This window comes from Mytilus galloprovincialis, chromosome 2 (genome assembly GCF_965363235.1).
Source record: "Mytilus galloprovincialis chromosome 2, xbMytGall1.hap1.1, whole genome shotgun sequence".
Classification (NCBI taxonomy): Eukaryota; Metazoa; Mollusca; class Bivalvia; order Mytilida; family Mytilidae; genus Mytilus; species Mytilus galloprovincialis.
The window spans coordinates 38,478,115-38,504,992 of record NC_134839.1 but is presented as its reverse complement, the minus strand read 5'-3'; the positions used below and the strand labels follow the sequence as shown (position 1 = coordinate 38,504,992).

At 29.8% G+C, this 26,878-nt stretch overlaps 1 protein-coding gene across 2 annotated transcripts in view; it reads right to left on the bottom strand.

Annotated features, from left to right (window-relative positions):
* Positions 1 to 2,130: 2,130 nt before the first annotated feature.
* The window catches only part of LOC143063546 (uncharacterized), an 84,407-nt gene continuing 59,659 nt past the window's right edge, over positions 2,131 to 26,878 (bottom strand). The window contains exons 39-53 of one of the 2 annotated variants that reach the window (XM_076235751.1): positions 25,355 to 26,212; positions 24,710 to 24,736; positions 21,081 to 21,296; positions 20,482 to 20,505; positions 16,930 to 16,965; positions 15,860 to 15,969; positions 12,701 to 12,771; positions 11,906 to 12,096; positions 10,988 to 11,093; positions 10,505 to 10,521; positions 9,699 to 9,834; positions 8,002 to 8,171; positions 6,212 to 6,291; positions 5,258 to 5,308; positions 2,131 to 4,696 (exon numbers count right to left, since the gene is read on the bottom strand). In XM_076235751.1, coding sequence (XP_076091866.1) covers positions 4,664 to 4,696; positions 5,258 to 5,308; positions 6,212 to 6,291; positions 8,002 to 8,171; positions 9,699 to 9,834; positions 10,505 to 10,521; positions 10,988 to 11,093; positions 11,906 to 12,096; positions 12,701 to 12,771; positions 15,860 to 15,969; positions 16,930 to 16,965; positions 20,482 to 20,505; positions 21,081 to 21,296; positions 24,710 to 24,736; positions 25,355 to 26,212 — 2,126 coding nt within the window. In that variant the 3' untranslated portion in view covers positions 2,131 to 4,663. The remainder of the gene's footprint in view (positions 4,697 to 5,257; positions 5,309 to 6,211; positions 6,292 to 8,001; positions 8,172 to 9,698; positions 9,835 to 10,504; positions 10,522 to 10,987; positions 11,094 to 11,905; positions 12,097 to 12,700; positions 12,772 to 15,859; positions 15,970 to 16,929; positions 16,966 to 20,481; positions 20,506 to 21,080; positions 21,297 to 24,709; positions 24,737 to 25,354; positions 26,213 to 26,878) is intronic. The other variant, XM_076235752.1, reaches the window with a different exon arrangement.

Sequence of the window (26,878 nt, the reverse complement as noted above, 5' to 3'; positions counted from 1 at the left end):
AGTTTTTAATGTTGTGTCTTGTGTATAATTGTTCTTCTGTTTGTCTTTTTCTTTTTTAGCCATTGCTTTGTTAGTTTATTTTCAATGTGTCAGTTTGAATGTCCCTCTGATATCTTTCACCCCTTCTTTGTAGGTATTCAAATAGGCACCAATTGTGCTCCATTAATCCCAGACTTGTTTATTTACTGTTATAAATCACATTTCAGTGGCGGATCCAGCCATTTTAAAAAAGGGGGGGTTCCCAACCCAGAGTAAAAGGGGGGGTTCCAACTATATGCTCCCATTCAAATGCATTGATCGTCCAAAGAAAGGGGGTTCCAACCCCGGAACCCCCCTGGATCCGCCATTGCATTAAATGGCCAACCATAATAAAGAACCGTCTTAATTCCATTTACTTAATTGATACTTATAAACACTTACCGTTATCTTGGTGACATTTTTCGTTAGATAATCAAGAATTCTCTAAATATACTGCTGAAATTTAACCAGAGGAAGTTACTTTATTTAAATTATTTATCAACATCAAACCTTTCTTAAATTTAGAAATTTCAGTGTTACACCAGGTACTCTTCACAAACACGTCAACAGGATGATTTTTCTTTCCCTATTGTTAATTTTCCTGTTATGGACGGCAATGTTCCAATGGCATCATTTTAATGTGTTTTTACATATCCCTACTCTATTGTTATGCCCGTTTCTGTAATGACGTTTCGAATTTCAATGGGCGTGATCAATGTATAACCAGTAACTAATTATGTCAGGAATTTTATTTCCACAAATTACTTAAAAAAATTTATTTCCACAAATTACTTAAAATTTCTTCAGGGATACAAAGCTGTTTAGTTTTTAAGTTTGGCTGTTCTTATAGAAAACTAATCTCAAACGGAATAGCATATCCTAGATTTCACAGTGATGTGTTAACAGAGCTCAGAAATTTAGATACGATCCAGGTAAACTTATCAATCATTTAAATGAACTTATTCTGAAAGGTAACCAATTCCACCCTTATTGGTATGAATATTAAGTGTGTTATAAGTAAATTAAAACCATAATAAATATCATTCTCATACACATGTTTTTTTCATGGTAATACAATCTCACGATACTTATATTTTGAGGTCATGTTTTATTCCGACTGTTAATGGCATCTTTTAATCACTAAATAATTGTTTGTTGGATGCGTACTGATTAATATTTTAATCTTAGACACCTGATTTTTTTATTAGTTGTTATTGATTTTGAACTAGCTGTAAGTAACTGTGAGTACTCTTTGATCTGTACTTAGTGTCTATTTAGTTTTTCCCCTTTATCAACTGATTAATATAGTTTGTTCTAATGTTTACTATTGCAATATAGTTTGTTCTCATGTTGTGCTATTGCAATATATAGTTTGTTCTTATGTTGTGATGTTGCAATATAGTTTGTTCTTATGTTGTGCTATTGCAATATAGTTTGTTCTTTTGTTGTGGTGTTGCAATATAGTTTGTTCTTATGTTGTGGTGTTGCAATATAATTTTTTTTTATGTTGTGTTGTTGCACCCCTGTCCCATTCTTAAAATGTGTTGAAATCGCAGCCCCTGAATCAGATATCTTTCTTGTTTATCATGTGTCAAGTCTTGAGGTTTTATTATGTATGTTGGTGATGAGAATCATTGCATTTGTGGAAAGTTTTGCCCAATTTTTTATAAAGAAGAATTGAATGATATATAGAGTTTGTTCCTAGGGATAAAACCGGTCTGCAGTTTTGAGAATGTTAATATCTTTAAAAAGAGTTCAGACATCCCACCAAAAGCTGGTTATTTTCCCCATTTTAAGCTCTGATCAAGCATATAATCATTTATGTAAGAAAATTTTAACCATAGATACCAATCATAGTTTGTTAGGAAAGTGTTTTAACCATTTAACATTTTCTTGAAAGTACCAGTTTACAAGTTTGTTAGATATCAGCCTTCATCATTTGGACAAGATATTATTTGTTTTTATTATGATTCCTAAATGGTCACATATTTCTTGTTTTTTTCTATGTGAAGCATTTTAAAGACAGAGTCAACATTTTCATTAAAAAGTCATAAACAAGAATATTACATTAACTGAGTAGGCAAGTTAGTATGTAGACAATGAAACACTCCACTATAAAAATATTTTTATTTTTATATTTGAATATATATGTATAAATAAATTTTGATTTTTTTTCTTAAAATATAAATGCTTAATATAACAATATTTAAAAGACAAAACAAGTAATTATGGAACATAACTTACTTCATATATATATATATACATGTATGTTAAAATTCCAAATCTATAAACAACTATAGCTTGATAAGCTGATTACATTTAATTCAAAATTGTCAGCTACTTATTATTCTACCATATTTGAAAAAAATATGATATAAAATCATGTTTTATTAAAAAATTACAATTTCATTTTACGTAAATAATAATCACATCTTAAAACGCTGAGTACCACCTTTTCCTATAATCAAATGTATTGTCCTAATCATATAACTTGTTTTAAATAATAAAATAAACCTCAATAAAATCAAAGAACACTTAAAACATACACTTAACAATGTTTCTGATTTTGAGATTTGAAAGAAAAATAATATATTCATCACACAGTAGTGTTACAGTATTTGAGGATGAACATGTAAAATAATATGTATTTGATAGAAGTCATAACATAAGGGGACTATATTTTTGTCATGAAGATATCATTGGACCCAATTTTAAAAAGTTTTAGGTCAGTTATTAGGTATCCCTTAAAGTGTATTGTGCTTTTGATACTTCTTCCTTGTATGATAAAACTTATAATACAAATGATAAAAAGCAGTTTACAGTGTTGCTATAAAGGATGAATAAACTTTGCAAGCTTAATTTCCATGTAGGAAATGTATCTAAAACAACAATTCCAAATATGACTTATAAAAATATTGCACTTACAATATGAACTCCGATTGATTTAATGATACAAAGTAAAGCTTATGTAGAATTTATAAAAGGCGAAAGTCATCTTCCTCAACGCTGTTTTCATCAGAATCTATTTTGTTTTATATTTTTCACATATTTATTTGTTTTCAAACTTAGTTGTTTTTAAAAACTAGAGCAAATCAAGGTTTCAATTTTGACAAGTTATTGTTACTGGGTACATGTAGATGAATTTACCAAACCAAGCTTTGATAGTACTTTTGATGGATACTACCAAATTTTTAAACAAATCTAAATCCCTGAGATGTAAACCTAAATGCTTTTATATATCATTACAAAAAGCAAAATAAAATTCATATGTTTATACAATTTGATTGAATAAAGAAAATGGTACATAATAAGACGATTGCACTTATTTTAAAAAGTCACATTCATTCATGTAAAATAACAACTCACATTTACCCTTAAAACAAGTTGGCTCTTATTAAAAGTTAAATAGAAAATGATTGTAACGCATGATTTATAAAACAATAATAACTATTAGTTAAAATCTTTAAATGGAAGAACATGCATTATGGAATGAGTATTCCTATAGATTTTGTAATTGACAAAATTTGAAACACTATTGAACAGCAAATATAGAGAATTATTTTTTAAACACTGGTATCAGGGAAGAAATTTGATGGATTAGATATCTAGATAGCACCAGTCAAATTCATAAATTTATAAAAAAAAAAAAAAAAATCTTAAAAATATAAAATATATTTTGGAAATTGCAATATTGAAGAAAAAACATTATATCAATAATAATTAAGATTCCGCAATGACAATATTACAACTCATAATGTAAATCTGGATTTATAATCCCAAACTGGCCTTTCCCAAAAATCAAATTTGAGATAATTTCAAATGCAATTTTCAATAAATAAGCATAAGAACATCTATTTCTGTACATAAACAATCTTGGGACATAAGTGCAATAGAAGTATTGCTTATTTCCAATAAAGGAAAGAGTTGTCTTTTAAAGTGTTCACACTAAATGTTCAATGGAAAATAATAATGGATTTAACAAAATGAGAAAAATTTAGAAACAAAAATCTGCTAAAAATGATGATCAATATGTAATGTTGTATTAAATAAAATGATAAAACACATCTATTCCTTTATACATAAATTGCCATTAAAATGAATCCGTCTGATATAATTATTCTATATATCATATCTACAGTTTTACATTATGAAACCCTGTATAAATATCCACAAATAAATTTACACCAAAATCCCTGCGTTTTTCTGTTCATCAGAAAACACCTGTATTGTGTTGTGTTGTGCTGTTCTCTTCTTTTAAGTGTTTTCAGTTTGGAAAACATTTTAAGTTCTTTTCTATTTTTTACAATAAATATAATTTATTATATTATAATATTTTACCTGTAAACTAATTACATTCAGCATCAGTCAAGTATAAAGATCATAATTTTAAAATGTATGAAATTTTTACTTACAGCTGACCTTACAAATCAGCTGTATATACATTCTATATGCCTCACTTTTAAAACACATAATTTTGACATTGGGATATATACAATATGATGATTACACAAAGCACATATTCAATGTCAATGTTTTCATGTCTCTATTTCATTAGATGAAGAATATCTCTAATATTGGCACATGGGTATATGGAAGCCCTCTTAGAGGAACACTTGTTAAAATTTATTGAACTATCCTAAGTCATCTATGCATTAGTTGATGGACCTCCACCTTTCTTCTGAAATAAAAATATATACAAAGTAAAGCAAAAAAAAACTTTAAAGCAACATTAAATTATTTTATTGTATAACATTATTGTCAAATTATTATACATAAGAACAAAGAATAACACATCTTCTCTGAAAATTTATTCATTTAGTAAATCAAACTTGTTAAAGCATCTCACCAAAAAATGTATTAACAATGAGAACCTTTTTTCTTGACATTACAAAATTATTCTCATTAGTTCCATAAATCATTCAGTTTTTATTCTTCTATGTATGGAATAACACTAGTAAACATTTCTGGATTTTGATTATTGTTTTTTTAGTTTTCAAATTGTCAAATTAACTTTCCATCTGTAAGCAGTAACATACTATATGCCTCATTTTGTGTTTTTATATCTTAATTGATACACTACATTTATGCATGATCACTATACAGATTTTTTTAAAAGGGGTGTGCTCCTTACACAAAATATATGTGTATTAATGTTCATAGTTTTACAAAATTAGAATAACTTGTCATTAAAAATGATTGGATTACCAATGACTTAAGTCTATATGAATAATAAACTTACCGAATAAACTGGGTTAGCTTTTTGATTTGTTTCTGGCCTCTTTATATGATACTGTAACAATAAAGGTTTATTCATGACAAATGCAATATGAAAAGTCTCACTTTTAATTTTGAGACTAAGCATTCAAACTAAGTGCGATTCCATATCACAATAGCACATATAACCTTATGAGATCACAAGTACCAGAACAAATATTTATATTTTAACGAACACTTTGACATTTGAAATGCTAAAAAATTACAATATGTTTAAACTGTGTGTAATTCAGTAATTCTCAGACATTTTGCCTTCAATATATTGATTAAGCACTTGTGTCTCCTTTCACATGTACTACTTATAATGTAATAATGTAACTTTGCAAGATTATAATGTTAACATTACTAAAATTGAAGACATAAGCACCAACTGACAATAAAAAAACAAAATTTGAAATAAGATTTCAAGTGACAATTGTTCAGATGTACTACTAATAATGTAAGTGACAACTGTTCCTGATGAAGCAGGTAACCCTGCCGGAGTATATTATCTGTCCTCCCTTTCTTTGATGGTGTATTTTGCTCAATCTTAATGTATCTAAACCTGTTTTAGGAGTATTGTATGCCTGCCATTTTTTTTTTGTAAATGTACTGACTGCTGATAAAGATTCTAAAAACTCCTTTTTACGATTGTGTAATGACTTGTCGTGATGGCCAAATATTTGCAAATAGACTTGTAGCTAATGCACCTTCTGTCTATTGAAATGAAAATTATCTTTCCAACATTCAAATTACAACATTATAGCACTGTCTAATATTTTGCTTTACAGACCTTACAGTGCTCAATTCACTACCCAGTATTCAAAACCTAATAAGGACTTCATTAATTCTTAAAGAAATGAATCCTCCATGAAACTTTTCAAAAACATTTTTGTTAACGATTCAATCCAATAACCATCACATTTCCTGATATGCTTACCTGACTATTACCAGGTAAACTTTGGAAAATAAAATCCCATGAAAATGAAGCAGGTTTTCCTCCTTTATTGTTATCATACACTATTAAAAGAAAAAGTAAATATATCAAACAATTTAAATTTCTCAAGCTTTTCAATTACATTTGTTTACAGAGCATAAAGTTCATATGTGCCTCACCTTGATAGTTATTATTTTCCTTCATTCAAGAAGTTCATCTTTATCGGAAAATGTATTTGTACATGTTACTAATAAGTGCTGGATAAATTCATTAGATATACTTTCTATGTTTGTTCTAAAAATAATAGTTATCTTTTCTGCTTAGCAGGAACAAAGAGGACTGTGCTACAAGTTGGTTTTAATGCTGTTCAATGGTTTTTACATGTTGTTTTAAAAGAGCTTTCATAACGTCAAGTATATATGGGATATGACCTTGTCTTAAAATCAGATTTCTTCATGAAATCATTGCATCTTGACACTGTGTTTAAGATGTACATGCAATAGAATCATATTCAAAACAGTGTAGCTGTGGCCATTGATTGACGATCTAAATTATCCCATTGACTGGGAAAAATTAGGTATAGGTTTGTCTGTAACGATCACTGCTCACTGTGTACTTTTTAAAGACACTGAAACTGTGGGGTCACCAAAGGTTCTCAAAACCTAAATAAAGTAATTCGAAAAATTATTCAGGAAGGAATAACACGATGTTTTGATTTATATCAATAATATAAATCAAAACCTAAAGGTTATTCCTGATTAATTTTACGATTTTTTTAATTATTAAAGGCGTTAAAATCCTTTGGTGACCCCACAGTTTAAATTCTATAATAAGTAAGAAGTGAGCAGTGATCGTTACAGACAAACGTTCACTTAATCTGTCCCAGTCAATGGGATAATTTAGGTTGTCAATCAATGGCCACAGCCACACTGTTTTGAATATGATTCTAAAAGGGCTGTTCTGTTACTTTTTGTATGCATGTTTCTTTTTTTCTTTTATTGTTGGACATGAACTGATTTTGTTTCATGGATGAATACTCCATATCCCTTGTTTTTCTATTATATATTATCTTGTATTTATTCTGTGACTTCTCAAATTGTGCATCTGATGAAGGTTTATAAAAAATATGTGTTGTATGCACAGAACACCTGGTTTTATCATACAGGTTTACAACTATCATGGTCACTCTTTAAGAATACAATCCCATTAGTACTTCTATATTGGCATGCTTTAAATAATATATTTTGTCAGTAAATGTTTAACAGTTTAGTTCATGAACTTTTGCAATTCTTCTTAAACTAAGATTGCAACTCTGTCACACAGGCTTAATGTTGAACATAACTTTTGCTTTTATGTTAATCATTTTTTTATTTGATCCACTCCTGTAACTTGGGTTTAAACTTGTGTTTCGTGTGTAAATGTACACAGTAACATTTTAAAGTATCTGTGCACATACTTTAATTTAGAATGACTTTCATTAAATGGACTAAAATCAAGAATGTGATCAGAAATCCGTTATAAATATAAATTGTTGGCTACTGGTGGCTTTTTATGTATGATACAGGGTTACTATTGTTTTGCTGATATTATACTTATAAAAAAACTCATTTAACTTTTAACATAATGCATTTTTCACAATTGCTGAATGCTGAAATATGATACATTCTTTAAACTTTTCAAAATCCTATTTTCTTATTACACTTGTAAACAATTATTTAAAAAAAAAATTTATATCATTATTTGCTTTAATTGAAACAACCTCTAATGTTCAAATCTTGCATTGTCTTATTTACCATAGGGATCTTTTCCACGAAACATCTCATTATCATACGCTCCTCCTCTTTCTGAATCGACAGACTCATCATCCCAACGACCATGGAATGCACTATCACCAGGGCGATTCCAGCTATTGAATCGACCAGGTAAAGCACCAGTGAAAAATCCTTCATGAGCAGGCATTGTTCTGTAAGGAAAAAAAATGAAATATAAATGCCATTTTTTTAGTTATATGTTCAAAAGACTATATATATTGGAGACAAGCTAATAAATATTGGAGGAATAAACTGTACAACTAAATCAAACAGTTGAAGGTTTACAATAAAATTGTGTTTTTATCTTGAGATATCTTTGTTTAATTCAACAAAATACTGGATTTTTTTTTTTAGAAAAAAACCTATGCAATAAGATATTTTAGAGAAGTTATTTGAATGAAGCACAATTTGCAAGTACCTGATTTAGTGTTTTTATTAATATGTGATATAAATTTTTCAAATTAGCAGAATTTCCAACTCATTTCTTATACCAACAGAATATAAAAATTGCTACTACAAATATACTTAAAATGGTTCAGACTGATAACCAACAAGAGGCTGTCACAACGACAGCAAACCGGATTTATTAATATTTATTTGTGTCCTGGCAATATCACAAGAACCATTACTGATGAATGGTGAAAGTGAAAATCGTCAATATCAAATTTGACCTCCATTTTGTCATCAGTATCAACATCTTAAAATTTGAAAAGCTTAGATTGAATGGTTCATGAGTAAATGCAACAACATGAATGGAAACGCCATTTCACAATCTTTCAAGAACCATAACTCCTGAACAGTAAAAGTCAAAATCGTCATAATTGAACTTGACTTTTAATTTGCCATCAGTAACAACATATAAAAATTTCAAAAGCTTTGGTTGAATGGTTCATGAGAAAATGCATGGACACGACTGGAAACACCATTTTTCTATCTTTCAAGAACCATAACTCCTGAACGGTAAAAGTCAAAATCGTCATTATTGAACTTGACCTCCATTTTGTCATCAGTAACAACATATTAAAATTTGGGAAGCTTAGGTAGAACAGTTCATGCGTAAATGCACGGACACGACTGGAAACTCCATTTTTCAATCTTTCAAGAACCATAACTCCTGAACAGTAAAAGTCAAAATCGCCATTATTGAATTTGACCTCCATTTTGTCATCAGTAACAACATATTAAAATTTGGGAAGCTTAGGTAGAACAGTTCATGCGTAAATGCATGGACACGACTGTAAACTCCATTTTTCAATCTTTCAAGAACCATAACTCCTGAACGGTAAAAGTCAAAATCGCCATTATTGAACTTGACCTTCATTTAGTTGTCAGTAACAACATATTAAAATTTTAAAAGCTTTGGTTGAACGGTTCATGAGTTAATGCACGGACAACATTTGATTCCCGCCCGCCCGCCCGACCGCCCGCCCGCCCGCCGTACATCCCCAAATCAATAACCGACATTTTTGTCACAAAAATCCGGTTAATAAAAGGGGTTATCTTTGATTGATTTAACTGATTTTTCCTATGTATTCTTGGCTGTATGTGATTAAAATTGTAACCTTTTCACCCAATACAAGGATTTGTCAAAAGAGTAAATGGTTTTCTGTTTGAGTAATTACAATCTATAACTACTGCATATACAGTAATTAAACGTGATAGTTCTATTATATTCTTACCTGTCTAAATCATCATCGTCTAACGAGTTACTTTTTTGACGTTTACTGTTATATACACATAGGACTATGATCAATGCTAGGACGATGAAAAACAAAGGAATTCCAACACCAAGGCCTACTATCAATGGGAAATTATCTAAAATTAAATAATAAGATAAAACATCAATGTATAGCTAGGATATGGTAGTTAAACAAATTTAAGTAGTAAAATGAAATGATAAGGCATTATTTCTCAGTAAAAAAAAACAATGTATGAACAACTAATTTGCAGCAGACAATTTCAACTTTTATCTGCTGTTCATCAGCTGTCAAGCAAACAACAAATACTATAAAGTAAGCAATGACATCAAATGTGGTCATGAAAAAACAGATATGAGAAAAATTAAAAAAATCAGTTTTTCATGATTGATTCGAAATTACATTTTGAAATAGTTATCAAAGATTATTTGAATTACAAAAATTCATTGCCTGAGAAGTTTTTTAAAATGTATTTTACTGTCAAGACCCAGACTATAAGATGAATTGTTGATATAACTTGTTTCTCTTTCTTTATATGTCTGTTTGGTATCAATATCACTAAAGATTTTTGAATGCCACCTTGATAATCTTCTTCCTCTTATTTTACACATGCATAAGCTTGCTGCGAGTGATACAATTTTTTTTTGTGATTCTACTTTTAAGTATCAAAAGAAAATTTTCCAGTTTTTAGCAATTTCTGTACTTCTATCATTTGTTTATTGGCAGTTACTTTATATCCTATTATTAAGGTATATTTTTTAGCATGATTCATCATTATCAAAACTTACCTGTACTCTTAAGTGGCCTAAAAACAAAAATAAGGATGTGTTTGTATATTTGTAAAACTCAAAAACTACATTATAACTGTTACTGATCCAACATGCAATAAAAAAATTTGAACCTCAGAATACATTTATTTCAAGAATTCTTCATGAAACAGAAAGAAGAAATAACAAATTGATAAAATAAGTCATTTTAGTAGGGTTGTGTAAAGCATAGGTTTAGGAAATATTTATCATTATAAAGAGTAGAATGATTTCCTCATAACTAGTGTATCTGTTAAATATCTACAATGGAACTCTCTACTGTCATTTGGAATATTTCTTCTATTAGTCGGATCACCAGTGAGGCCTTATTCAAAATTTTGAATTTCAAAGATGTTAAAAAACATAATTAACTTTAGATTTTTTTCCTCATGCATATTTAGTAAATACTTTTTATTTAAGAACCATAAAGAATAAAGATTATAAATAAATTATAAGTTTACTTACGCACAATAGGGTACGCCATTACCAGCGATAGAACATTCCTGACCTGTTGGACATGTGTTCAATGTATTGAATGTGCCACAAATAGTTGTAGATGTTGTAACTGTAGCTGTAAGATCAATTCCAAAATATTAATATATATTCATCAAAGCAAATAAAACAATCATACTAAAACATAAGAATTAGTTAAATCTGGAATAATTTTAAATTCAGGAAAATGACAAGAAATGTATGATGATAACTAACCCAACTTCACAGGGTTAGGCATGCTCACACACACAGGGCTATAGGGATTATTTAGCTTATACTGAAATATCAGAGAAAGTCAAATTTGCCTTGGCCATGCTCACATGGCTATAACCCCGTTTGGATGGCTTAGTTTTCATCATACGTTTTTTTTTGTATCAATTTTCCTGAATTCAAATTTATTACAGATTCAAATAATTCTTTGATCTGAGGTCTTTCACTTTTAGTTCATATTGATATAAAGTTTGTTATCAGGTAGATCAAAATTAGTTTTTATCATAACTATGAATGTAGCAAATATTATATTCAAACATATAAAATACATTCAAATAGCAGTACAAAATGTAATAAAAAATCTTGCAATAAAGTTTATAAGTGATTAAACATTTTTAGGCATTGAAAATTATCTAACCTCTAACCTACATTTTAGTAGAACTCAGTATTTAGAACAAATTATTTTTTCTAATACTTAAGTAAAAAAAAATAGAATTTCAAATCATATTGTGCCAATTTGCTTTCTTGCCTTAATTTCTATAATTAAGTTGATATTAGGAAATAAATAAAGGCAACAGTAGTATACTGCTGTTGGAATTTATATTATATCATCGTATCCAAAGAAATTACTTAGCCTAGGAATAGAAAAGGAAATTAGTATGAGTATAATAAATGAAGTACCATTATTTCCTCCTGGTGCATAAATGGCAGCAGTAGAGGCACCAGCAGTAACTGGAGTGGTTTGACCTGCACCAAATGTCACTGTAGCACCCCCATTTACAATATTATTAGTGGCAGCAGCAACTTGATTTGGGCCAGTCGTAGATGTTGAATTCAGTATGACTGCATGATTCACAACTAAACTTCCTCGGCTGAGAAAAAATAAAAAATATTGCTCAAAGCTAAAATTTCAACAACTTCAATACTTTCTACAGAAAAGCTTACATAGTGATTAATGAGACATAAAGAGGTTATATATGATTAATTTCATGTATTGTATGAACTTTAAAAATTCTTTTTTACAATCTAGGACCTACAACTACTATTGCATTAATCTAAATTAATTTTGAATTTCTATCCTATTGACATTTCTTGAAATAACAACTAATTTAAAACAAAAAAACTTTTGAAATATTTTTTAAACTTTTCATATTCAGTCAAACATGGAATATAACATTTAGGTCATGAAATTAAACCTGAACAGAACTTGTTGTCAATCTTCTTTAACTACAGGGTTCCCACACTTTGAGAAGCAAAACTTTCCGAGTGTATCCTTGATTCTACCATAAAATATATTTTTATAAGGGTGGTATCAGAAAATATAAGTCATTAAACCATAAATTACTCTTAAATCTGCGAGACATTAATGTTTGGAACAGCTGTAAACAAAACTCCTTTGTGATTGATAAGGACATTTGTATTGGTACCATTCTCATTAGACAAGGAAATATAAAGTATATGTGTAGCTTCTCCTACCTTATTGTATAAACAACTACTTTAATGAAATTGGCTTTTGTTGCAGCTGAAGAAGAGTAGTAAGTTGTCAACTAAAAAAATAAAAAAATAAAATATTTTCAAACACTTAAAAAGGTTTAATTATCATATCATAATTTAAATTCATCAACATTGTTGTATATATCCTTAGAAATTTGTATTTACTCTTTACAAATGTTTTGGTATCATATGTGTTTATTCAGTTAATTCCACCTCATGTATTAATGCTGTCTTTTGATTGGATGAAAGACATGGTATTTTTCACCAATTTTCTATTTATTGGGATTTTTTTCTCTGCCGGGGAATTTGTCCTTACGGAATTCCATGTGCCGGGGTATTTGCTAGCGGCGCCACAACGGAGAACTCTATACTCGTAGCAGTTCCTTAGTGGTTCGTCAGAGCTTGAATAGGTTTCTCAGAAATCCACTCGTTAGCAAATCTTTTGATATCATTGCAGATGCATTCAAAGCCATGTGTAAAAAAATTGAGACAAGAAGGAAAGGGAAAGATTCAACATAAACCAAGTATTCAGAAAGGTGATATAGTCAAACTTTACAATCATCCTCGTGTATTTAATCCTAACATACCTACTGGACTTCTTAACAAGGTGTTCTTTGAACTCATTTTGTATTTTTTGTCGTAGGGGACAAGAAAACTTGAGAGACCTGAAAGTGTCCGATTTTGACATTTTAACCGATGATTCTGGTAAGCGTTTTGTTAGTAAAGTTACATCAGAGTTAACTAAAAATCATCAGGGTGACCAAACTGAGGAATTTGAACCCGAAGGTGGTAGGATGTATGAAACAAAAACTGCAATGTGCCCACTGGCATCCTTTGTTAAATATTTAGAGAAAAGAAACCCAAATTGTTCTGCGCTATTGCAAAGACCTAAGGATGGATTTGATGAGGATGGTAATAGTTGGTTTCAAAACAAGCCATTGGGTAAAAACACACTTGGTGATATCATGACTTCTATTTCTAAAGCTGCCAGTTTGTCCAAAGTCTATAGTAACCATTGCATTCGTGCAACTTGCATTACGCTTTTGAATGAAGCAGGATTTGAAGGACGTCACATTATCACTATATCTGGCCCCCGTAGTGAGGAAAGTATCGAATCTTATTGCCGTGACACAACAAATAAACAGAAACGAGAAATATCTAAATTTGTGTCTGAATTTACCACCGTTACTCAAACTCAAAGTGAAAATCTGATTGTAGAATTCGACAACCGTGTGACGGAGGATGAATTGGTTCTTTCCGCTTCACAAACTGATGAAATAATTGATGAAATTGTGCAGGGAGAAGTGGAGCTTCAACCGTTATCCGATATCACAAATATTCCAAACACAAATCAACAGGTGAAAACACCTAATTCAACAGGATCTGGTTTCATGTTTCACGACTGCAATGTTACCATTAATATGGTTCAGCCATAAACATTTAGATGCGTCTGTTGACTTATTGACCTAAAGCGCTATTAATTTGAAAGTTTATTGCTGGAATTTTAAATCTTACATTAATTTTTCAAGTTACTGACTCGTTACATGTATTTTAATTTGTTGAAAATATTTTGAAATATTTAATATCAATTATCAAACATATATTATGATTTGTGTTATATTGTGCCTTAGTGTATAGATATGAATTCGAAATCAGAAAGTCCAAGTTTCGTCTTTTGCAACTCGAATTTACTCATTAAACATATACAAAGAAAGTCATGAATGTATCTTTTATTGCTGTTCTTCATCCAGATGTCACTGTTAGTTTGGAGTACCTATATCCAACAGAAATTTTAAGATAGTATCCCCCGCATCTGCATTGAAAATATTGTTCATTTTTAAAGGTTTTTTTTTGCTATTCTTCATCTTGAATCACATTTTGTGTTGTTAGGATTTTGTGTCATCTGAGCCTGTCACACAGTAGTTAGTAAGTTTAATTTGTCTAAGTCACGATTGTTGTCCGGCTTTATCATAAGTTGTGTCATTTAGTTTGCCCCACTAAAAATCCATTATGTAATACAATTAAAACTTGCTACCAGGCTATTAACAATTTAGTTTAGAAACAAGAGTATTGTACAGTGAGGAACACGGAACAGCTGATTACTATATAAACATATACAAGTAGCAAATATTAAACAGTCAAGCAGTACCTGATTACACAAAAAAATCTGCAGTCAAGACTGATACTCATACAAAAAAACATTTGGTGTAGCAAATATCAAACAGTCAAGCAGGACCTGATTACAAAAAAAAATCTGAAGTCAAGACTGATACTGATACAAAAAAGCATTTGGTGTAGCAAATATTAAACAGTCAAGCAGGACCTGATTTCAAACAAAAACTGAAGTCAAGCCTGATACTGATACAAAAAAAGCATTTGGTGGAATTAAACAATTAAATCATGCTTACGAGGGGTATTTTTAAGAAATACCGGTTTCGAGGTCAAGATAGAAACAAAGGACATTCGGTGGAATTAAACAAATATATCATGCTTACAAGGGGTATTAGCCAAAAATACCCCTTGTAAGCATGATATATTTGTATAAAATTGAAGGTCTTCAAAATGTCATCTGATTAATGTGACCCAATGATAGTTTCAAACTGAAATTGCTTATAAGTTTGATTCTGAATGATGTTAAGATTTTAATTGTTTTCCATTATTTATAGATCTACTAGAATATCTATGTAAAACATGTATATTTTTTTATTGTGAAATATAGACACTGCATATGTCATTGAAACATAAAAATGTAACTGACTGGGATAGAAGATTTAAGTTGGTGCTATTAGTTGGAAGACCACAGGTTTTTGAAAGTTGGATTCTTGTTGTTCAATGTAAAGACAGAGAGATGGTTTGTTGTCTTTTGTTTGTTCCATTATAATTCTAATTCTTGGTTAGGGTGTAGTCTTCTTTGAGTTCTGATTTTTCTGCTTTCCCCATACCATTTGTATTGTTCTTTATTGATACAAAGGTGTAAATCACCACATTTTCTCATGAAAACAAAAATGCCTTTTCCAAGTCAGTTCTTAAATCTATACTATAGTATATCATAATATGCAATCTTTCATATAATTATAATAACATTCAACAAGGTTCTGTTGGACCAAATAAGACCTTCATGGGCGTTGTATATGAACTTACAACTGTCAAAGTCTCAGCTTTTAATTGTTGATAGTACACAGTATTTTCATTGGATAAATCTCCAGTTGGCGTTACATCTATGGTCAGGATTACTTCTACTTTTAATTCACCTATAAAAAAAAGTTAATAAATATCAAAATATTACAATCTGGGTAGTTCAGATTCATAATTCAGACATAATATGATACTAAAGAAATACTTAAAATGCAACAGACTGTCAGAGACAAATATGAATTGATAAGAAGGAATCAAAAAATCATTAGAAGTCTTGCATCTTATTTTTTACAAAAGGGAATACTTAAAAATGCTATATGTTAACATCACATATTGCATGCTATTCCTCAGATCAATTATAAGCTTTATTTAGATGAGAACAAAAAAATTATTACATCAAACAAAAAAAAAATTAAACTGAAAATAATTTAAATGGTGATAGAGTACCACTACTTATAAGTTACATAATGAGAGCGAGAATTGGATATTGTTTGATATCCAACTTGTGTTCTCCAAGTTCAATATAATAATAAATGATCCATCAGCATTTTAATTAAATGAAAATTCTTTTTTTTAAATGTGTTATAAATAAAATTAAAACAAGAATGTGTCCATAGTATAAGGATGCCCCACTCCCACTATCATTTTCCATGTTCAGTGGACCGTGAAATGGGGGTCAAAATTTTAATTTGGCATTTAAATTAGAAAGATCATATCATAGGGAACATGTGAACTTAGTTTCAAGTTGATTGGACTTCAACTTTATCAAAATCTTCCTTGACCAAAAACTTTAACCTGAACTTCGCACTTCAGTGGACCTTAAAATTGTGGTCAAAACTTTAATTTGGCATTAAAATTAGAAAGATCATAGCATTGGGAACATGTGTGCTAAGTTTAAAGTTGATTGGACTTCAACTTTATCACAATCTTCCTTGACCAAAACTTTAACCTGAATCCTGGCGAACTGACGCACAGACGAACATACAGACGGACGGACTGACAGATGGACAAACGGACGTACATACCAGAAAACATAATAACCCTCTACTATTGTAGGTCGGGCAGAAAAAACTTACCAGATACAGGTGTATATGTTGTTGTTGGAACACTCACTGAAATAGAATTTAACAAAATTAGTTACTCCTTAATCATCTTCTAAGACAAAATCTCATTTTGGAGATTTGTAATCATATAAACTTTAACATGAGTTCACACACTGGAATGTCTGCATAATTGTCTATGAATGAATTTTAAATTCTTAATATACAGGCATCTATATAGTAAAACAAAAATTCAACATTAAAATGATCCATGAAACTGAGGTCCATGTTGATTAAGCAATGAAATATAGACATATAGACTTTACTGTCATTATATACACCAAATACAGTTTAGCTGTTATGAAATGTATACAGAACTAATCACCAAAACTAATGGTTGACCAATGTTTAGTGGAAAAATGAAGTTGAGGTCAAAATAATATTGCAGGATGAACATGAACACCATGTAATCATTCCATACATCAATAATCAAGTATAACTGACCTTTTGCTGACAGTTTCTCAAAGTAAACCCAATTGTAAAAACTTTATGTCGATTGACAAATGAATTTTGAAAATGATTTCAGTTTGACCCTATCTGACATACATGCATACATAATTTGCAATGATTCCATATACTAAATTCACCCGTCATTTTACTCATAACTACTTCAAATCACATAATAAAAACACTAGTTTATTAAGCAGTCCTTGAACCATAAAAATGAGATCAAGGACAACAGACAAATGCCAGTATGAGAACATGTTAATATAAGGCATCTGAATGCAAGATATAATTATCAAATTCTTTTACCTACTGTATTATATATAGAGTTTTTCGTTATGGTGAAAGAAATTAGACATCATTGTCTCATATTCTGTTTCATTATTCAAAAGTGAGACAAGATTCATATATCATGGTCAATTGTAAAATTCCTGCAAGCGAAACATAGTAGCAATGCAATTGTGAACAGTGATTTTTTTTAACTTTTATATGCATCTCAAGCACTATCTGAGTAAAGGCTGTGCAGTGATTTACATGAGGAATTCAACAGGTAAATAGCTTCATATAGTGAAGCTCAAAACTGATATATCATTTAGTTTGACCATGTATCATAATGCTTAACATTTAAAGCAGCTTTGCTATGATCTTTATGAATGCAGTAGAGAAGCTGCAAATATCATTTTGGTATGGAATGATCTAAAGAGTCGGTATGATAAAAGAAGTGTACAAAATAAATGATTGACAACTTAAAATGAATAGAAGTCCAATTTGTTTCATTTTTCATTATTATTTCTCACTATTTTTCTTATTTTAAACTGATTCTTAATATGGTAAATGAGTGAAGGTAAATTACAAATGTGTGTATTGTGCACAGAGTATGAAATAAAAATCAATGTATATTATAATAGTTGTAAAATGATTGATGGTGTCAATTACAAGCACGTGTATTGTGCACAGAGTATGAAATAAAGATCAGTATATATGTATGATACATTATAATGGCAGAAAAATGATTTGGTGGTGAATAACATAAGTAGGTATTGTGCACAGAGTATGAAATAAAGATCAGTATACATTATAATGGTAGAAAAATGATTTAATGGTGAATTACAAATGTGTGTTTTGTGCACTGAGTATGAAATAAAGATCAGTATACATTATAAAGATCAGTATACATTATAATGGTAGAAAAATGATTTAATGGTGAATTACAAATGTGTGTTTTGTGCACTGAGTATGAAATAAAGATCAGTATACATTATAATGGTAGAAAAATAATTGGTGGTGAATTACAAATGTGTGTATTGTGCACTGAGTATGAAATAAAGATCAGTATAGATTATAATGGTATAAAATAATTGGTGGTGAATAACATAAGTAGGTATTGTGCACAGAGTATGAAATAAAGATCAGTATACATTATAATGGTAGAAAAATGATTGGGTGGTGAATAACATAAGTAGGTATTGTGCACAGAGTATGAAATAAAGATCAGTATACATTATAATGGCAGAAAATTTTTGGGTGGTGAATAACATAAGTAGGTATTGTGCACAGAGTATGAAATAAAGATCAGTATACATTATAATTGTAGAAAAATGATTGGTGGTGAATAACATAGGTAGGTATTGTGCACAGAGTATGAAATAAAGATCAGTATAGATTATAATGGTAGTAAAATGATTTGGTGGTGAATAACATACTAGGTAGGTATTGTGCACAGAGTATGAAATAAAGATCAGTATACATTATAATGGTAGAAAAATGATTGGTGGTGATTAACATAAGTAGGTATTGTGCACAGAGTATGAAATAAAGATCAGTATACATTATAATGGCAGAAAAATAATTGGTGGTGAATAACATAAGTAGGTATTGTGCACAGAGTATGAAATAAAGATCAGTATACATTATAATGGCAGAAAAATGATTGGTGGTGAATAACATAGGTAGGTATTGTGCACAGAGTATGAAATAAAGATCAGTATACATTATAATGGCAGAAAAATGATTTGGTGGTGAATAACATAAGTAGGTATTGTGCACACAATATAAGAGCAGACTGTAATATATATAACATTAGCTACATTTACATATAAACAACATTGCAAAAAAAGTTATTTACAAAATCCCTTTCCCTGAGTATAGCATATTATATCATAAAATATTATAATTCCTATATGATATGTTTGACCTTTTGATTTTGCCATTCTGTTTTGAATTTTCCTCTGAGTTCAGTATTTTTATGATTTTCTTTTTATAGCTTTTAACAATATTAAACATTATTATTTTAACCAAGTCTTTGGTTGCTGTAAATCTGTTCAATACTTATAAAAGCTATATTAAAAGTTATTGGATATTGGAAGTAAGAATGGTCAAGTAGAATTGCAATAATTCTAGTCACTTTGAGTCATTCAATTGATATTATAATTAAATGAGAAATTGAGATATAACACAAAGTTTTGTTTACAAAAGTATTGAACTTTTCTATTAATCAACTTTCAAGAAAAAGGGTACATGCATAGCATAAATATTTTACTTCAATACTATTTTTCAATCACATTTAACCATAATATTTCTTAATCTAAATGTATTTGTAAAAAAAGAAAAAAAAATTTCTTAAATGCAACAAAAAATATGTATTTATGGTTTTCATTTATATTTTGTATCATATATACAAAAAACTCTGAAGAATGTCTGTAAATGAAGAGCTATAACAGATGTTTTCTAAAATAATAACTATAGATTGAAATAGACAGACAAGTACAACATATTAAAAGTCTTCCAGCATTTGAGAATTCTAAATTTTTATATTCATAAATGATAAAATTGAACAAGTTGTTTGATTTTATCACAGTATGAAAGAACCATAACATGGATATTACTAGGACTATCATAATTGTTTTGACAATTCAAGAACAAACTCCAAAAGATAGATGTAAATATTAAACAAAGATAGAAAGAAATTCAGAACAAAAATGTGTACCAAGTAAATCCATATAATCAAGTGCAAATGCAGTTATACAAAGATACAGAATACATTGCTAATAAGAGGATGTGGGGAGTGCATTATAGGGACTTTACCTGTAGTTTGGACTGCAGTAGTGGCTATAAGCAACAAAAATCATATCATAAATATCAAAGACAACTTATTTTAGCTAATTACAAAACAAAATATATAATTACAAATATTAAAAATGATTATGAAATGTATGTACATACAAATGAATAAAAATGCCAAATATAAAAATGGTTTCACAATTACTAATGGACCACAACGAGAAGCGTACATTGAAACTTAAATGATTGTGTATTTTCTAACTATTTCCATTATCAGAATTATTTTCCAGAAGGATTTCTTTTCCTAAATTAGTTCTCAAGTATATATGACAGTTGTATCAAAAAGAATAATCCACATCTGTACTCATTTAAAAAAAATCTAAACTGCCAACTTTAGGCAGTTATAGAACATAATGAATAAAGATTAAAATGAATTCGACCAAAAGAAAATAAAACAATATTCATAAATACTTTCTCATCAAATTTATCTTTTTAAAAATTTTATTTTCATTCTATTGCAATTTTTATATGAAAAGAAATTAAAATGATTTTTTTAAATTTTTGTTTTGAAAGAAAAATAATGCAGCTTCTTTTTAAAATCTTGAACTTCAGTTCCTGGATACCTTCAGTAGTTGTTGCTCCCTGTGTTGTTATTTCTTGTGTTGTTTCAGTTGTTTCACTTTTTGTTGTTACAACCTTTGTTGTTGCTTCTGGAGTTGTTGTCTTAACTGTTGTCACCTCCTGTGTTGTGGTAGCTTCTTGTGTTGTAGCTTCTTGCGTTGTAGTTTCTTCAGTTGTAGCTTCTTGTGTAGTAATTCCTTCAGTTGTTGTTTCTAGAGCTTAAGTAGCAAAATAGAATTTTGATAAATTCAAGCATAATATAATGTAAATGTTCTTTTCATTAAGCGTAACAAACCTGTTTGAACCCAGAACAACATTGGATTTGTGAAGCTTTTCCACTTCTTACACCTGATCATTGGATCTTCTGTTGTGTATCACATCAACCCTTCACCAAAATCGTTATCCATAAATACTGCAGCAATATTGCCAAAGTATTCAAAATGATCCAAAGTGTATAAAAATAATTTACCCATGTTCTGTTTTAACAGTATCAACAAGAATAATAAAATTCAAAATATTATATAAGTTTAACCAACATAATGTTTTTAATATATAAATTTCAAGCAAAAAATGAGTAATATAAGAAAGCTAATACTGCAGATTTTTCTTCCTTTTTTTATCTGAACAATAATTAATGTTCTTTTAAGGAAGTTCGCTACTCAGTTTCAAAATTACAAGCTTTTCATAACACTATGAACACCCAAAAGAGCAAAAATAAATATAGGTCAAATGTAAAATTGAGAATGGAAATGGGGAATGTGTCATAAAGACAACAACCCAACCATAGAGCAGACATCAGCTGAATATAAATTTAGAATTTTCAAACATGTCAAATTCGTGGAAGACTTTTTAAATGTTGTACTTGTCTGTCTTTATCAATCTTTAGTTATTATTTTCGAAAAAATCTTTCATAACTCTTCTTTTTCAAACATTCTTGTGTTTTTGTTGTATATTTGATCCAACAAGATTGTTTTGGAGATATAAGCCATTGAAATTTTGGCAGTAAAATGTTCTCTGTTGATTTTTCATAGCTTTATCATTGACAAGTTTAAGTCCTTAAAAACTATTCAAAAATAACAAAGATTTTATAAGACTTTTACAGATGGCGTATAATGATACATGTAAAAGATTTATAAAAAGAAAAATGTGGGTCCATGGGCAAATTTTTTTAAGGCATTCAAATGGATAAAACCAGAGGATTCCCAAAATCTGACAAAAATTCAAAAACATGACAAGCGAACTTCCTTAATGGCAATATGTGTTCATTTAAATGTACTACTTGATTTATTTGCAGGACTCTTCATCTAAACTTGGATAATTATTCTGCTGAATCTTACAGTAAAACATACAGATAAAAAAAAACCAAGTGTAATTAAAACATTAATTTCTTCTCTTTATAAAAGAGTACGGGTAGATACCCAAGACACTGAAAATCATATAACATCTGACTGACTATAACAAACAATAGTTTATGAATACAATAAAATATAAGCAATCAAAACACAAATTTGATTTCAGAAGGAGGGGAAAACACATAATTATAAGTTTGGAAATTGTACAGTAATAGTACTGTACACACACACATACACACCAGGTTAAACCATTCCAAGTTAATGAAGAAAGGTGAAAGATGAAAGGAAACGTTAACATGATGTTTAAGTATGAAATAAAAGTTCAACAGGCACCATCTTCACATTAACTTCTTTCCAAAGAGAAAAGAAACAATAAAATACATTGAGAGGGAATGCATATTCTGGTCAAAGGCCGTGGCTATAATTGTTAGTCTCTCAAAAAGTTATATTTCTGTTGGAAACAACAAGTTTATCTTTAGAAGATCATCCATGAAAACATGACAAGAAGCAAAGATATCTTGTTCCTTAATTTACCATTATTATTTAATAACGCTTTTCTTATTTTTTTTGTGTATGAAGGTTTAGTTATGATTCAATCAACTACACCTGTATTTATTGATGTTTTATATATCAGTATGTATGGTCGAAGTATGTTTCTGTGTGTAAGAGAGAGTTGTTTCCCTTTTACCTGTAATTTGTATTTATGTTTGTGACGTCATCTCTGTCTGATTAAAAAGTGTCTGTATGTAATCGCCTCCATCCATGCTACCAGAGCTATTTCCCTAGTCTGTAATATGGTGGGGACCCTAAACGATCGTGAATAATTTTTATACATGTTCTGGATTTTGTTTTTCAATGGATTTTGGATATTTTAACTTGTGAAGTTGACTGACTGTTCCTGATGGCTCCTGATAGATGCCGCCTGATGCTGAACACTTTAATTGTATTTGAAAATTTATATCTGAACGTTTATTATAATAACAACATTTAAATTGATTTTTGAAAAGAAGAAGAACAGACCATGTCTCGTCTCGTATACGTACTGTCTTTGTGAATTATTAATGAATGTCTACATGTATTCCGTTTGCAACCAGAAAGCACGTGAGATTTATCGTGTTGCATCATACAGTATTTAATTTTTATAACATTTGGATCATTTTTATATATCTGCTATTCTACAAATGACTAATTAATTTGACATTATTTAATTTGTATCGGTGATAACTGTATCGCCATGCATACTCAAGTTCTGATTTCACTATTTAAAGGAAAATTTTTCTTGTTTACTCAATGTTGACCCAGATTTATCCGTTGAACTACTACACGTGTAATGTGTATTGCGTTATGTTGACTATTGCTGTTGTGTTTCATTCCGTCGTAACCTATATTGACTATGTTATTTAAATTAAAGAGATTTAGGAATATCACTATGGTATTAAAGATTTCCAAGAAGACCTATTTAAAAGAAAAGATGATAAATTTATTCTGTACGAGAACATTTAATTTTTAACTATGTTGATTTTATGAATCCAGAGATCTACGTTATTTGTTTATTTTGAAATTAAGCTAATGTGAATGTGTTTATCATTTAGCGGTGTGATATTTTATCATAAATAAAACCTTATTAAATTTAAGAGTTTAAGGTCTCTGATGATACTATCAAATTTGTATTCAGCTTTTTATAATGATATCTGTTTTTTTAGTAGGAAATGCCATTAATATGTGTGTATCACTGTAAGTGTTTGTGTGAAAGTAATGTGTGTATAAGGTCATCCGAGGGAGGAGTCCGAGATGCCAGACTTTCGGTTTTGCAGCGTTGATATGGTTGTTTTAAAATGGTTACTAGAGTGTAGAGAGTGAGATTAACTTTATTTTTGTAAACTTTCAATTTTGGAAATGATTATAAATTGTATTTTTTTTAACACATTAACATATTGATCATTGTAAAATTTTAGTAAATTTTTGTTTTGGGGGCGGAATGTTATATATCAGTATGTATGGTCGGAGTATGTTTCTGTGTGTAAGAAGAGTTGTTTCCCTTTTGCCTGTAATTTGTATTTATGTTTGTGACGTCATCTTTGTCTGATTCTGTATGTAATCGCCTACATCCATGCTACCAGAGCTATTCCCCTAGTCTGTAATAGATGATTGATTATGAAAAATAAAGGAAAAAAGAAGTAGACATAGATTCAGTCACACCAGGGAAGATTGTTCACACAAAAATTAATAAGATAAGATGTTGTGCAAACTCAGGTATTGGGTAGGTTGATTTCTTTTACCTGTAGATTGAACTGTTGATGATGTTGCTACAATTGACATATATACACAAATTAGGACAAAGCTTTTCTCAACATAAGGTACATTATAAATATATCTAATACAAACTATTTAGTTTAAAAATAATTAAAGGTAATAAAAACATAAAATGCAAAATTAACTTTAAGTGATATGGAACTGATCTTAATCAACATAATTATCATAAATTGTGACATAAAAAAGTTTAAACCCTATTTAATTCAGTATCAATTAAGAACAAAACATGAAAAAGAAACCAAAATCATAACAGAATCTCCTGTAAAATGAAATCTATAACGAATTTTAAATGAAATTAGTAACAGCTGGTAGTGACTGTTGAGAAAAAAAAACTTTCTTCCCTTAAAGTAACAGTTGAAATATTGTGGACAAGTATTATTTTAAAAAAGTCAATGAAAGAAATTTAAATAGTATTTTGATATGTGATAGCCATAGAGCTCTTGAGACCAATTTAAACATAAAAACTTTGAAAAAGAAGAAGTACCATTAAAACCCAAATTCAAATCGCCTCTAAAGTAGAATTTAGAGAGAAATTAACATTGGAAATTTGAAATCAGCAAATCACCAATAATCAGTAAAAAGAGGAGAGCATGGATAGAATGCTCAAGTACCTTCACTACTGGAGAAATCAACTGTGGATATTTCTTGTGTTGTCACTTCATAATCCTCAGTTGTCTGTGTACCAGACGGCATAGATGTTGTGGTTTGAGTGTCTTGTGTGGTCACACTACTTTCTGAACTGGTTCCGGTACCTTGTGGTACAGTGTTTATAGTACGTGTGGTACTTTCTATGGTGGCTTCAGTACTATCAATGACTGTGACACTATCTGTAGTGGCTTCAGATCTCTGAGTTGCATTGACACTGTCTGATGTGATCTCTATACTATGTGTAGATAAACCATTGTTTGTTGAAACTTCAGTGGTTTGTATGGTTGTGACACCTTGTGTTGCAGGGTTTTGTATGTCAGTACCAATGACTGTTGAAGTTTCTCTTTCACTAGTGACTAGAGTACTTTCTGTGGTGGTTCCAGAGGTTTCAGTTGCAGGGCCTTCTGTGGTGGTTCCAGAGGTTTCAGTTGCAGTGCCTTCTATGGTGGTTCCAGAGGTTGGAGCTGCAGTGCCTTCTGTGGTGGTTCCAGAGGTTTCAGTTGCAGTGCCTTCTATGGTGGTTCCAGAGGTTTCAGTTGCAGTGCCTTCTATGGTGGTTCCAGAGGTTTGAGCTGCAGTGCCTTCTGTGGTGGTTCCAGAGGTTTCAGTTGCAGTGCCTTCTGTGGATGCACTTCCTGCTGTGGTTCCGGAATAATTGTTGGTAGAAAAAATGTCAGTTGAAGCTTCAGTAGTTTGTGCTGTCATACTTTGTGAAGAGGTTTCAGTTGTCTGTTTTGTAAATCTCTCTGTGGTAGATCCAGTACCCTTTTCAGCTGTTGTTGACTCCAAAGTTTCTGTTGTTGTCTCAACTGTTGTGACAGCTTCATTTATAATAGTAATGAAAGGTTGTTAAATATCAATATAATTACATGTAAAAAAATAAATAATAACATCTACTACTTATGAAGATCAGTTTCAGTATGTTACAGTTATATGTGTAAATCTCAATATTTTCGACATTTTTACAATTATTTAATTCAAATGCAAATCCTAACTTCTTATAAAAATAGTTAGAAGACATTAGTTACATTAATTGTAGTAAGTTTACTGTTTGTAAAAATCCTACTTATTGTAGCTGACTAAAGATTAATTAACAATATGTCTATAAATAATCTTTTACTATTTTCTAATGTATTTCATTGAAAGTGTTCAATTTACAAATCAAACTAAAGAAATATGATGTAAAATATATGTCATTTCTGAATAGAAAAATTATCGTGCAAAGACCTGCATTTTACACACTAAACCAGTCCCCAACATTATTGTGGAAATCAAATCATATTTTGATACAAATCTTTTCAGCACAATAATGACTGCTGTGCTTTTATTATTTGTATTTTTTGTTATCCAAATATCCTATAAATTAATGATAATTTATTAGGCAAACTTTATTTCCTGATGTACATATTCCTTTTTTTTTTTTTTTTTTTTCAATCATCCAAATTGTCTCATTTTCACCAACAACAAATAATTATCATATTTTTGCT